The 14,092-nt window shown below is 50.0% G+C and overlaps 2 protein-coding genes and 1 long non-coding RNA gene across 3 annotated transcripts in view; all 3 read left to right on the top strand.

Annotated features, from left to right (window-relative positions):
• Positions 1 to 3,069: 3,069 nt before the first annotated feature.
• LOC147259470 (uncharacterized) lies at positions 3,070 to 4,327 on the top strand. Its single transcript, XR_015116865.1, has 3 exons — positions 3,070 to 3,181; positions 3,777 to 3,928; positions 4,292 to 4,327. It is a non-coding gene; the product is annotated as an uncharacterized LOC147259470 (long non-coding RNA).
• A 607-nt stretch (positions 4,328 to 4,934) lies between these two features.
• LOC147259469 (mixed lineage kinase domain-like protein) lies at positions 4,935 to 7,751 on the top strand. The gene is made up of 3 exons (XM_086207931.1): positions 4,935 to 5,483; positions 5,563 to 5,640; positions 6,006 to 7,751. Exons 1-3 carry the CDS (start codon positions 5,475 to 5,477, stop codon positions 6,684 to 6,686), a joined length of 768 nt encoding a protein of 255 aa, XP_086064057.1. The 5' UTR covers positions 4,935 to 5,474; the 3' UTR covers positions 6,687 to 7,751.
• A 1,447-nt stretch (positions 7,752 to 9,198) lies between these two features.
• The window catches only part of LOC147259468 (mixed lineage kinase domain-like protein), a 10,642-nt gene continuing 5,748 nt past the window's right edge, over positions 9,199 to 14,092 (top strand). The window contains exons 1-3 of the mRNA XM_086209867.1: positions 9,199 to 9,940; positions 13,165 to 13,618; positions 13,986 to 14,063. Coding sequence (XP_086065993.1) covers positions 13,171 to 13,618; positions 13,986 to 14,063 — 526 coding nt within the window. The 5' untranslated portion in view covers positions 9,199 to 9,940; positions 13,165 to 13,170. The remainder of the gene's footprint in view (positions 9,941 to 13,164; positions 13,619 to 13,985; positions 14,064 to 14,092) is intronic.

The raw sequence follows: 14,092 nt of genomic DNA, 5'->3' as shown, positions 1-14,092 counted from the left end.
AAATAAGCAGTAAATAAGTCAGTCAGTGAAGTGAAAGGAATCAGGATATTCAGAAGAGGATGCGAGGTGAGGCTGAAATTGTGGCCTCAAGACACACGCGCCACTCATCCTGAACCTGAACCTGAATCCTGAGACGAGCGGCTGAACCTTCAGAGCCCCGGTTGCTGTTGGTGCTTCATTACTTCCTCAAGGGTTTGACAGACCAAACCTTCCTGGTGAGGAGCTTTTGAGGTTAACTTGTCCCTCGAGCTGCAGGAGGGCCCTGCATCTCAGGGCCCTCACACACACGCACACACACACATACTAAGACCTTTTCCCAGAGATTGGGCCGGACACACCTGCTCAATCTGATCCAGAATGGACTCCATCCTTCATCCATCCCTCCATCCATCCATCCATCCCTCCATCTTCTCTCTCTCCTCCTGTTGAGGGTGGAGGGGGTGGAGCCTATCCCAGCAGCCTTCCCCCTGGACAGGTCACCAGTCCATGGCAGGGCCAACACATAGAGACAGACAACCATTGGCTCTCCCAGCCACGCCTACGGTCAATTTAGAGTCTGGATTAACCTGGTCCCTCTTGATGTCTTTGGACTGTGGAGGAAGCTGGAGTACCAGAGAGAACCCAGCAGGAACAGGGAGAACATGGAGACTCACCCAGAAAGACCCCGTGCTGCAGCCGGGGCTCCACCCACAACCTTCTTGCTGGGGGGCCACAGGGAGGACCACTGCTCCACCCACAACCTTCTTGCTGGGGGGCCACAGGGAGGACCACTGCTCCACCCACAACCTTCTTGCTGGGGGGCCACAGGGAGGACCACTGTTCCACCGGGCCGCCTTCAGAATGGACTCAATTTTATATCTCGCTTTTCTACCTTCGTGGAACTCAAAGCACTTTACAGTGTCGTCTCACTCACCCGTTAACTCACTCACTCGTTCACTCACTCACTCACCCGTTCACTCACTCACTCACCCGTTCACTCACTCACTCGTTCACTCACTCACTCACCCGTTCACTCACTCACTCACCCGTTCACTCACTCACTCGTTCACTCACTCACTCACTCACCCGTTCACTCACTCATTCACCCGTTCACTCACTCACCCGTTAACTCACTCACTCACCCGTTAACTCACTCACTCGTTCACTCACTCACTCACCTGTTAACTCACTCACTCGTTCACTCACTCACTCACCTGTTAACTCACTCACTCGTTCACTCACTCACTCACCCGTTCACTCACTCACTCACCCTTTCACTCACTCATTCACCCGTTCACTCACTCACTCACCCGTTAACTCACTCACTCGTTCACTCACTCACTCACTCACCTGTTAACTCACTCACTCGTTCACTCACTCACTCACCCGTTCACTCACTCACTCACCCTTTCACTCACTCACTCGTTCACTCACTCATTCACCCGTTCACTCACTCACACACTGACCATGCAAGGCGCCAACCTGCTCATCAGGAGCAGTTATGGGTCCAGTGTCTTGCTCAAGGACATGTCGACATGGTCACCGTGGTCGAGGATGCAATCAGCGACCCTTCGGTTGATAGACGGCCGCTCTGCCCCTGAGCCACGCCGCCCAGAAGCAGAATCAGTCAGACCGCGATATGACGCCACCTCTGCTCCACGCACACTTTTATCATGAGATGAGTTTAATGTACTTCCGTGGTATCGTGGTATATTTACACGTCTTAATGTACTTTTACCGTTATCAAGTGTAGATCTGGTTAATGATTTTCCTCTGGCTGATATCAGAGCCGGCGGAGCCTCGGCCTCCGTCAGGTTCTCCTCCAGGTGCAGCCATGCTGGTGAACGTTCTGCTCTTGGTGTTGAGTTCTGGGTTCATCTGGTGCAGGAAGTCTGAGCCGTCGCTTCCAGACGCCGACGCCGGCCTGTTCAGAGGGTCGGACAAGTATGACTTCGCCCTGGAGATCCCTGCTGCAGCCACCGAGTGCTTGTGGCACTTCGCCCACCAGAGTGGACGCTTCTACCTGACGTTCCTGGTGAGTGGATTTACAGAGCGAGGCTGGGAGGTTTGAGTCACCTCTGCAGAGGAAATAATCATCAAAACTCAGTCTGAGGCTTTGCTGCTCACCTGCCTGCTAATCTGACTCCCTTCCAAAGTGTTTGACATCTAAGCGTGTAATTATCAGGTTATTAGCAGCGTGGAGCAGGACGGCTGGCGTCCTTGAGCAGGACGGCTGGCGTCCTTGTGCAGGACGGCTGGCGTCCTTGAGCAGACGAGGACACGCAGCTTCATATCAGACACCAAGAGGCTTCAGGCAAGACACACAGGACGATTTCAAAGGAGCACTGACCAAAGAGCAATTTAATAGTGTGAATGTAAGAAGAGAATAAACATCCAAAACAATGTGGCTATGGAGCAGTTCAAGTTAGGGACAATAAAGTGTGTGTGTGTGTGTGTGTGTGTGTGTGTGTGTGTGTGTGTGTGTGTGCTTGTGTCTGTGTGTGTGTGTGTGTGTGCGTGTGTGTGTGTGTGTCTGTGTGTGTGCACTGATCTGATTGTGTCCCCTGAGCTCGTCAGGCTTCATCATCTTCAAAGCAACAAATAACCGACCAGTTCAGATGAATGCAACGAGGTGACAAGAACAATATTTCCTTAGAAAGGGAGTACAAACGAAGTATTCTAAAATCTAAATACTCCACTAAAGAACAGTCATCTCACATTCCACTCAAATGCTGTACTTGCATAAAAAATATTAATGTACTTTCCACAACTGACTAGAATCCTGTGAACGTGGGACCCTGGAAACATGGAGGGTGTGTCACCCTGCTGACAAACAGACAGACAGACAGACAGACAGACAGACAGACATTACGTCAACAGTCTGAATCTCCTCTCAGTTTCCAGCGCTCCAGGTTTGTTTTCTGCTCTGTCCCACTGGCTCGTGTGACCCATGACCTTTGTGGACTGAACCTGTACAACTGAACACTGGCATCACATCTAGTCATAGTTTGTGTAAAGCTACAATAATCAGTGTGTATGTGTGTGTGTGTGTGGGGGCGTTCTGGTATGTGCCTATCAACATAGGTGCGGGGGGTGAGCGGCGACCAGCGTCTGTTCGTGACAATTAACTCACCAGAGAGAGTTCTGATCGTCTCAAAGAATGAGGCTGTTGGTCACATGATGTTCCAGACGCAGGTGACAGGTACAGCGTCCCAAGAAATGCATGGATAGATAAATACACACACACACACACACACACACACACACACACACTCACACACTCACTCACTCACACATACACACATACTCAAACACACTCAAACACACACACACACTCACTCACACTCACTCACTCACTCACACACACACACACACACACTCACACACACAAACTCAAACACACTCACACACTCACTCAAACACACACTCACACACACTCATTCACACACTCACACTCACTCACTCACACTCAAACACACACTCACACACATTCACTCAAACATGCTCACACACACGTACTCACTCACACACTCACTCACTCACACACACAAACACTCACACACACTCACTCACTCACACACTCACGCACTCACACACACACTCACGCACTCACACACACAAACACTCACACACACTCACTCACTCACACACTCACGCACTCACACACACACTCACGCACTCACACACACAAACACTCACACACACTCACTCACTCACTCACACACACAAACACTCACACACACAAACACTCACACACACACACCACCTCAGAGGTGACTGCAGTTTTTTCTTGACAGGTTTCTACCGAATGTGTTTTGGGAACCACAACCAGTTCGGGCGAGTCAGGGTCTCTTTGAACTTCGGCGTCATTTACGAGGGACCGCGAGCGCTCCAGAAGGGGACGGACGAGAGAGACCAAGTCCTCAACAGCACTTTGGCCAGTATCGAGGTGTCCGTCTTGATTCCAGCCTCAGCTGTTGTCTGATTTCTGGATTGTGTTGCAGCTGTGTTGATGAGCAGGCCCCTGAGCGGTGGCCTCCCACACAGGGGTTACTGGACCTGAAGCAGCTCTGATTAGGGTCAGCGCCTGGTCCAGATCCTGGTCTGTTCAGAGTTCACAGTTCAATTCTCTGATCTTCCCACTGAAGCAACAACTTCTCCTCAAACATTTGTATGAGTCCTTGTAAAAAGATACACGTTTGTATCCAATCATCGCCCATCAACCTGCTTCATGGCTTCCCTCTATGAGCTCAAGCATGATTCACAAACACACACGCAATGTGATCTTAACCGTGTTCTATATCACACTTAGGGAAGCCTGCAGAAGCTCCAGAACCAGGTCTTCCACATGTGGCGGCACTATAACTTCGCCCGGATGACGAAGGGGAGGGACCACTACCTCCTTCTGTCCAACCTGAGCTACGTTGACTGCTGGTCGGCGAGCCAGACCTTCGTCATTCTCGTGTCTGGATACCTGCAGCTTCTCGTCCTCAAAAGACTCTTCAACACCGACGCCAGCAGGCCGCGGTGCTGAGAGCAGAATCGCTGCTGCTTCTCCCTCCAGGTTCCTGGAAAGCAGACATCCTGAAATGTTTGGTTTGGTCGTCGAAGGGTTCCCCTCTGACGTGAACGTGTCAAAATAAACATCAGTCGTCGTCCCTCCAGACCCGGTGTCTCTGCTCTGTGGTATTTCTCTTGAACCTGGTCTAGTTTCCAGGTCCAGTGTGCTGGTGCCAGTGACACGAGGAGAACCTTCACTGAGGTCTCACCGATCCAGAGAGTCTTCAGTTATTTGGGGTTCGTCTCTTCAGTGACCCGACCTCCAGAACCTTTGACCCTCAGAGCTTGAAAGGAGAGTTCCTGCTTCTGTGTGTTTGTATGCTAACGCTAAAGTTCTTAGCGTCGCTTCATTAGCCTCAGAAGTCCACTTAGGAGCAAAGATTAACTTTATGGTCGGGGGTCCTGACCCCCCACGAACGAACACACACTGACACACACACACTCACACACACACTATCAGCTTTAATCAGGTTGACCAACAGCCAGGAACATCTTCAGTTTGAACTCTGTATTTTCGATCTTTCAGTTGTCGACTCCTTATTTTGCATATCAAGAGACTCGACATACCAGATTCTGCCTTCTGTAGCCCCGCCCCCAACGCCTTACAGTCACCCTCCTTAGTTTCTCTTCCTCTGTGTCTGCATCAGTTGGGTAGCCTAGTCCGGTCCTTCTTGCTCTCTTGCCGTTGCGCCTCCTCAGGTTCCTCCTCCCCCCGGGTTCCTGAGGCCCCCAGCTGACATCAGGACAGGTGAACAGTATTAATCTTCTCAACTAAACTCCATTTAAGTCTTGAATAATTCACTTGAAAGCTTTTATTATTCTCATGTATTCTCTTGGTCAAACTATGTCACATTGTTGTCCGGCCATTTTGCTCTCCAATTATTGCCTGGTGGCCGGCAACCGTGGACGCTGGTGGGCTACGTGTTTGTTCTACGATGGATGGAGTGAGTCGCCTCATCACGGTTGTCTTCAGCTGCCTTCACTGAACTTTTGAAGGGTTTCACATCATCTGCTTACTTCCAGAAACCTCATCGAGTCGAACGTTCCTGCAGGAGTCCCGGGCCTAAATCCAGAACCATGCCACACTTCGAGCTACTTGGCGTGAGTACCGGCTGGGAACCCAGTTTCTCCTGTCATGAACATCAACCTGTTGCCAAAATTAAATGTTGCCCTGCTTCTCTGGGTGCTCTAAACCAGCTTGGTAGTTAACACTGCAGACTAGTAGGGGGCCCCTCAGGGCCCGCCAACACCTCAGTAACTCACTGTTGACGTTGTACAATCCCAGCCTGGCATGTTGGCGACTGGGCTGGAACAGTTCTGCTCCTTGAACCGGCCAGTAAGGCGAGCTGGTGTCAGTCTCAGACAAGAGTCCTGAAGAGATTCAGCAGAACAGCTTCATGCTCATGAGCACTTAGAGGTCTGGTCTGCTGACCTGCTGCCGCACTCACGGCCCTCTGTCTCCTCAGCTCGCCCTGGACAGCATGGACCGCATCCTCAGCATCTGCTGTGTCATATACCGGAGGGCCCAGGTGATGAAGGACAACAGGCAGCGAGCCCAGCGATTGGTCCAGAGAGTCATCGAAATCGAGTACCTGGTTAAGACACTCAAAGCGAGACCGCGCCAAATCTCCTCGTCCGTAAACAGGAAGCTGCAGAAACTGCTCATCACTGTGAGTGAGGCCAACGAGCTGATGCAGAAGTACAGCCGGCAGGGTGCTGTCCTTCGCTTCCTGAAGTCCAGCAGCCATGAGGACAAGTTCAAAGAAATAACCGAGAACCTCCGCGATGACTACCAGCTCCTGTCCGGCGCCCTGCAGATCAGCCACGGCGACATCCTGCACAACATCTATGACACTGTCAAAGAGAGGCCGGCAGCGTCACAGGACAGCCCGCCACCTCTGTCCGAAAGACTCTCACCGTACACCTGCCGGCATCCCTGCCTCCTGCCTGTCTGTGTGCAGCCCGATGATCCTAGCATCTCTTACCTTTCCTGTCATGATTCATGCTGGGTGTCAATCAGTACTTGTACTTCTACTGAGTTCCTCAACAGTACTTTGAGATACAAACTGGTCCTCACTGGCATCACGCGTTCCGTGACACATCTTCGCTTTTACTCTTCCGCGTTCTCACTCTGTTTTGTCTCATGAAATATCACATCTACCATTTCAACTTGGTTTCATGTCTCAGCACCATGGCCCTTTTCTGCAGTCTTAGAAGATAAGAAACGAATGGTTGGGTTAGCAGGGTCAGTGCTGGAAGTTCTGATGCCTGTGACACCCACTTCTCGTCATGACTCAACAGAGGGACAAGAAACAGGAGGAACGGATGCAGGTCATGGTGGTCACATGATACCAGAGCACTTATGGTCACTTGAGTCACTGTGCTGGAGAACTTTGTCACATGGCGTGAGAGGAACCATCTGAACTGATTGTGGACCCCAGAAGGACAAAGACACCAGTGACCCCTGTTTCCATCCAGGGGGTCAGTGTGGACATTGTTGAGGACTGCAAGTACCTGGGGGTGTAAAGTGCTGGACTGGTCCCACCTCAATGCACCACAGAGCGCCACAGGAGTTCATTCTTACCTGTGGCCATCAAACTCTTTAACTCCTCCCTCTGAGTGATTCAATCCTTAACTGTGCAATCCTCTTGTCATAACTGCTGTATTTGTAAATAGTTTAAACTTTGTCTTATTCTTATCTTAAAGTCTGCACTTTCTAATTATTGTAATTGTAACTTTACACTTTACTTTATAGTACTTCAAGAGCTTAATAACTGTAACAACAAATTTCCCCCGGGATTAATAAAGTATTCTGATTCTGTTTGAGCAACATCAATCATGAGAGTCCCAAACCAGTTCAGCCGCTGCTGCGTTGGCTCGCCAAAGGAGCTTCGCCTTGTGTTTCCTGGAATGTGAGGTGGCGGCGGCGTGTGTGGATATTCCACTGTCAGTTTTGGAAACAATATGGTGGCAAGAAGGCATTTTTGGTGTCATTTTACATGTTTACTAGGGCGTTTCCTCAGATTACCTTCATTTATACTTGTTCTTTGTCGTTGTCAGTGAATTACTGTTCTGTTTGCGTACCAAGAGTGAAGCTTCCACGTGTCATCACTGAGGAGACTGTTGAGTCTGTTTGGTTTTATTAATTTGTTTCATGCCTGAAATAATTTGTCTGTTTGCTTTCCTCATCAATAAAAACCACGCTTGTGAAATTTGAAGCTTTTGTCTCCAAAACTTTTTTAAGAGGCGAAACAAGACGACAGAGGTTGGAGACGCCATTCAATGTCACAGCGATGAAAACAGGGGAAAGCTTTTGGTGGAGGGAACAATGGGGATGCTAACTTCCTGTTGGACTACAATAATAGCTCATCTCTGACATGCTAACTTCCTGTTGGACTACAATAATAGCTCATCTCTGACATGCTAACTTCCTGTTGGACTACAGCAATAGCTCATCTCTGACATGCTAACTTCCTGTTGGACTACATCAATAGCTCATCTCTGACATGCTAACTTTCTGTTGGACTACATCCATAGCTCATCTCTGACATGCCAACTTCCTGTTGGACTACATCAATAGCTCATCTCTGACATGCCAACTTCCTGTTGGACTGCATCAATAGCTCATCTCTGACATGCCAACTTCCTGTTGGACTGCATCAATAGCTCATCTCTGACATGCCAACTTCCTGTTGGACTACATCAATAGCTCATCTCTGACATGCCAACTTCCTGTTGGACTACATCAATAGCTCATCTCTGACATGCTAACTTCCTGTTGGACTGCATCAATAGCTCATCTCTGACATGCTAACTTCCTGTTGGATTGCATCAATAGCTCATCTCTGACATGCTAACTTCCTGTTGGACTACATCAATAGCTCATCTCTGACATGCTAACTTCCTGTTGGACTGCATCAATAGCTCATCTCTGACATGCCAACTTCCTGTTGGATTGCATCAATAGCTCATCTCTGACATGCCAACTTCCTGTTGGACTACATCAATAGCTCATCTCTGACATGCCAACTTCCTGTTGGACTACATCAATAGCTCATCTCTGACATGCTAACTTCCTGTTGGACTGCATCAATAGCTCAGCTCTGACATGCTAACTTCCTGTTGGATTGCATCAATAGCTCATCTCTGACATGCTAACTTCCTGTTGGACTGCATCAATAGCTCATCTCTGACATGCTAACTTCCTGTTGGACTACATCAATAGCTCATCTCTGACATGCTAACTTCCTGTTGGACTACATCAATAGCTCATCTCTGACATGCTAACTTCCTGTTGGACTACATCAATAGCTCATCTCTGACATGCTAACTTCCTGTTGGACTACATCAATAGCTCATCTCTGACATGCTAACTTCCTGTTGGACTACATCAATAGCTCATCTCTGACATGCTAACTTCCTGTTGGACTGCAGCATGTGGGCTCCCATCAGGATGAGGTTTGGTTTGGTTATGGACTGCTGGTGTTGGCTTCTTCAGTTTGGATTGGTGAGTGTTTTTTTGTTCTTGTGTGTTTCTACCTGTTTTGTTCACTCTGTTCAGTTCCTGTTTTATTTTGTCAGCTCTTCCCTTCTGCATCTTTCTGTGCTTGTACTTCCTGTCTTTGTTTCCCACTCTTTCTGAGTGCTTGACCTGGGTCTGGTGGGCTAACAGGTCCTGGGTGGTCTCAGTGCCGCCCCTGGGGTCTCTCCCCTCCCAGCTCCTTCCTGCCCTCGTGTTCTCCGCCTGTTTCCTGTTGGGTTGTTAGTTGGCGTCACTTCGCCTCACCTGTTTTTTTCTGTTTTTTTTTTATTTTGTGTTCCTGTCCAGCGTTTGTTGAGTTAATAATTTACAAACTTTATTGTAACTGAAACTGAAACTGGTTCTGACCACCGTCGCACGACACAACCCTGCCCTCAACTCCCTGTCAGACTGCAACAAAGATCAAACCAACACAAGGCAGTTTCACAAGAAGTGGATATCCTTAAAAAAAGGAAGTGCGATCACAGGATGAGGAACAAGAGAGCACAACATCAAGGTGGAGCTGGACATGTTGGAGCAGCAGAGGCCCCGAGGAGACCCAGCGTTGTGTTGACCTCACGTGAGCCAAACCAATCAGGCTTCACTCCCAGAGCCACAATAAATCTGGCAGCCTGGCAGATCATCAGTTACACGAGGCCTCCGCATCTCGCCAGGCGATGAGTTACGACTTCCAGCAGGAGAAGGTAAATAAATTCCGGGCGTGTCACAACAGAGGAGGGCCGTCTGCAGAGGGGAGGACTGGGACTGTCAGAGGGGAACAGGAAGTGAAGCGCAAAGGCAGCAGCTGAGGTCCACACAGGAACTCGGCTTCATTTTCTTCCTGCACACGTTTCTCACAACCCTGCGACGGGCAGCTCCCAGGTAAATGAACTCTTGATGTTTGTCTGCATCTCTCACAGTGAACCCTCCGCCGCTCATCCTCTGTCGGCAGGTTCCTCGTGGCGCTCGGCAGCAGGGGGAGGGATTCCTCCTCTGCTGCTCTTTGATCCAACACTCTTTTACTGCTCATTTGCTCCCAGAGGGTTGACCTGCTGCAAACTAACAGCAAGGCTGAGCAGATTTCTTCCCTCGGGGCAGGAGGGAGTGATAATTACTCCTCTCACGTTCTCCTGAGGATCTGAGGCTCCTGCAGCTTCTGGGTAACGTGAGTAAAAGAACGAGGGGAGAGAGAGAGAGAGAATGAGAGACAGAGACAGAGAGAGTGAGAGAATGAGAGAGAGAGAATGAGAGAGAGAGACAGAGAGTGAGAGAATGAGAGACAGAGAGAGTGAGAGAATGAGAGAGACAGAGAGAGAGAGAGTGAGAGAATGAGAGAGAGAGAATGAGAGAGAGAGACAGAGAGTGAGAGAATGAGAGACAGAGAGACAGAGAGTGAGAGAATGAGAGAGAGAGAATGAGAGAGAGACAGAGAGAGAGAATGAGAGAGAGAGAATGAGAGAGACAGAGAGAGACGGAGAGAGACAGAGAGAGAGACAGAGAGAGAGGGAGAGACAGAGAGAGAGGGAGAGACAGAGAGGGAGAGAGAGAGACAGAGAGAGAGGGAGAGACAGAGAGAGAGAGACAGAGAGAGGGAGAGAGAGAGAGGGAGAGAGAGGGAGAGACACAGAGACAGAGAGAGAGACAGAGAGAGACAGAGAGAGGGAGAGGGAGAGACAGAGAGAGAGAATATTGATCAGGACACAAATACACAACAAGTCATTTCGTCTCTAGAATCTCAAAAGAAGTGGCAATAAAAAATCAAAGGTGTGGTTGAGGTGAGCAGCTCCCACTCGTCTTCTCGCCTTTCAGGCCTGAATGGAATGATGGACAGGTTTAAATTCACTTCTTAAAATTAAAATGGATTTTCAACTTTCCAACAGTCCCTGAGCAAGAGACACCTGACTGCTCCCTGGGGGCCGGGATTCGCCCGCAGTGGCAGTCAGAGGTTCTTCTCATCCGGGTGACTTGTCGCTGCGTCTCTCATGAAGGACGAAGTGTCTCTGCTCATCACTTTCAGCTGAAGCGCTGCTGGAAAGGCGCCAGTCAGCAACGTCCAGAGTCCTGCAGGTCCAGCGGTCGGTTGATTGCTTACAGCTGGTGACGTGATAGCAAGTGGCCACGCCCCCACTGCGTTTGATTTTCTTTAATTATCTACGAAGTTTTACTTTATTTTTTTGATGCTTTCTTTTCAAACAGCATTGAATCCTCCCGACCTGTGGACTCCATGGAGACACGGAATTACCGTCTTTTAACGGGAACAATATGGCGTCACTGTGGCGTCATGCAGCTGTCAAAATCATGAGAGCGCAAATACAAAGTCAAGGAGCGCAGGATCAGGAATGGAGGCATCAGAAACATAAACCTGAGAGGTCAAAAATTATCTTGTGGCATTCAAGTTTTGTCTCCAGCGTGTAAATGGTGACAGAGCAGCCGTGGGGCGGTGGCGCTGCTCGCTCCTCCTACCAGCAATACGTCACGGGGGTAAGGCTCGACCAGACGACTGCCGATCGAAGTTCGTCGGCGGAATGCGCCTGTTAATGGTCAGCTGTTTAAGTCCATTTTTCTTAGGCGGTGGGTGGCGGTCATGCTCCGAACATGCCATTAAATATATCACATAGAAGAAGAAGGAGTAAAAGAAGAAGTTCGCCCAAGTCCACCTGTTAATGGTCGGCGGCGCCAAAACTAGCATGAACTCCATGATTGGATTCTTATTTTAAGTGAAGTCCTGTTTAGATCAACAACTGGGAAGCGAACAGTCTGAACACAGCGACTGTCTCAGGAAGGAATGGAGTCACAAAGAAAATGGCTGACGGTTAACAGGCGCATTCCGCCGACCAACTTCGATCGGCACTCGTCTGGTCGAGCCTTACCCCCGTGACGTATTTCAGAGCTTCATTTTTGGAATGTTTGGAAGCGCAGAAGTGAAAACGACAACAAAGGGAAGCGTGAATCTTCTTGAATCTTGAAATCTCTCACAAGCAGAGGCAGCAGCAGATGAGAAGCTGGTCTCATCTGACAACTGGACTGGAAATGAGGAGTAATAAGTTCCTGATCACATGACCTTAGGTCCCCCCCAGGTAAGGACAGGAGAATGGAAGTGCAGAACGCGTGTGGAGGCACAGCGTTCTCAGGTTCTACTTCATCCTCGTTAACACGACATCTCAGGAACAGCGAGAAGAAATCCCCCCAGATTTGGTGCAAACATCCACTGGGACTCGAAGATTAACGGAAAATATTTTGGAGGTCAAAGGTCAAAGTCACTGTTACAGACACACATCATGGTCGTTCACAGGCACAACCAGTGTCTGTTCTCAAGCTCCTTCCCCTTCCAAACACTTTGCTGGTCCGACTCTTCAGCTTCTCTGGAAAAACTCAAATCATTTTGGTCCCAAATTTCAATGCAAACCAGCTGAGACGGCGCGACCGTCACTCCACTGCTGCAAGGCAAAGTTCAGGGCCTAAAAATGAGACAGCAACTTTACCCGCCCCACAGCTGGGGCACTTGAACCTACAAGAGCAAAGCTTCCTCAGCTTCATGTCTATCAGGGCTTTCATGTCCAAACGATGAAGAACTTCAGCGATGAAAGGAAAAAACCTCTCAAATGAAAACACACATTCACAGAAGGAATGTTCTTGGGTGCTGAGAGGTCAGGGATTTATTCTGATTTTTTAAGACGAAAACACCTTCAGCTGTGCCAGGAGGCCTAGTTGTCATTCCACCGGAGGAACGGCTCCACAGTCACGGTGACGTTCCTCTCTTCAGAACCATGGAACACCGGGACAACTACAAACAGTAGAAGGGTACCATGTAGCAACGGGCAGCACCACTTCACATGGAGAGTACAGGTCTCTGAGAGAGGGAACCTGTGGGGGGTGTCTCTGTCTATCTATCAATCCATCAATCAATCAGACAGATAGATAGACAGATAGATGGATAGACAGATAGACGGATAGATGGATAGACAGATTGATAGATAAAACGATCGCTGAAGCTGACCTCCTTGTTGCCATGGTAACTTGTTGCCCCGCTGCTGTGTCGTACTCATAGCAGACAGTGTGTGTAGTTGAGGTTGTGTAGCTGAGTCTTGTGTGGTTCCTGTGTGCAGCGGGTCATGGACCTGGTGGATCCCATCCTGTCGATCGCCTCGGAGATCTACTCCCTGGTGGAGAAGGTGAAGGCCAATAAGAAGCGCTGCCAGCGTGTCTCTGACCGAGTCCGCGCCCTGGACGAGCTGGTGAGGTCCGTCAAAGACAGGAGGGGGGCTGAGGCCCCCGCCGACGTGGACAGAGCTCTCGAGGAGCTCGTCATCACTCTGACGTCAGCGCGGGAGCTAATCAAGACTTACACCTCCTCCAACTGGGCGAAACGCATCGTGAACTCCAGCTGCCACGGGGACGAGTTCACCAGCGTGAACGAGCGTCTCAACGATGCCTTCCAGGTCGTGTCAGGGGCGCTGCAGGTGGAGCAGAGCAACACGCTGTCCCAGGTGTTCGAGCTGGCCGCCCGGCAGGAGCAGGACATGGTGGACGGGAGGGCCGACGAGGAGGAGCTGAAGAGAGGTGACGAACGAGTCCAGCATCAGAACACGCAGCGAGCCAGGAGGGGCGCGTGTGGCCCCCGGGAGACCGGAGCTGCGCGTGAGAGGTCGCGACGTTGAGCTCTCACGCGCAGCTCCGTCACTCGCCAGACGTCCGTTAACAAAGCACTTTTCCACTCAGTTACTTCTGTTAAAGTACGTCATAGTTTCATATGTTTATTTCACCCAGAACCCAGCAGCTGTCCCGCTGCATAGAGACCCCCCCCCCCCCAAAGCAGTTTCACAGAGAAGCACAAAGTCCTGGTGGCCCCCCCAGGTTGCTTTGCTCTGATGTCCTGTTGTAGGAGGCTAGGAGCTGGGCCTGGATTTACAGCAGCAATGTTCCTCAGGTCTGATGGAGTACATGAAGGACCAGCAGAGGGAGTTCAGTCAGCTCAGGATCAAGGTGGAGAAGGCGGTGGAGATGAGTAAGAGCACCACACTGCCACACACACCA

Source organism: Aulostomus chinensis, chromosome 7, assembly GCF_037954235.1.
Source record: "Aulostomus chinensis isolate RoL2024-O1b breed Wild chromosome 7, RoL_Achi_v1.0, whole genome shotgun sequence".
Lineage (NCBI taxonomy): Eukaryota > Metazoa > Chordata > Actinopteri > Syngnathiformes > Aulostomidae > Aulostomus > Aulostomus chinensis.
This window is presented reverse-complemented; position numbering and strand designations above follow the sequence as displayed.

What these genes read in the sequence shown, in the direction of transcription:
- LOC147259469 (XM_086207931.1), top strand. An exon ending in CACACTTCGAGCTACTTGGC is followed by an intron (nt 5,641 to 6,005) that starts GTGAGTACCGGC and finishes CTGTCTCCTCAG; the next exon opens with CTCGCCCTGGACAGCATGGA.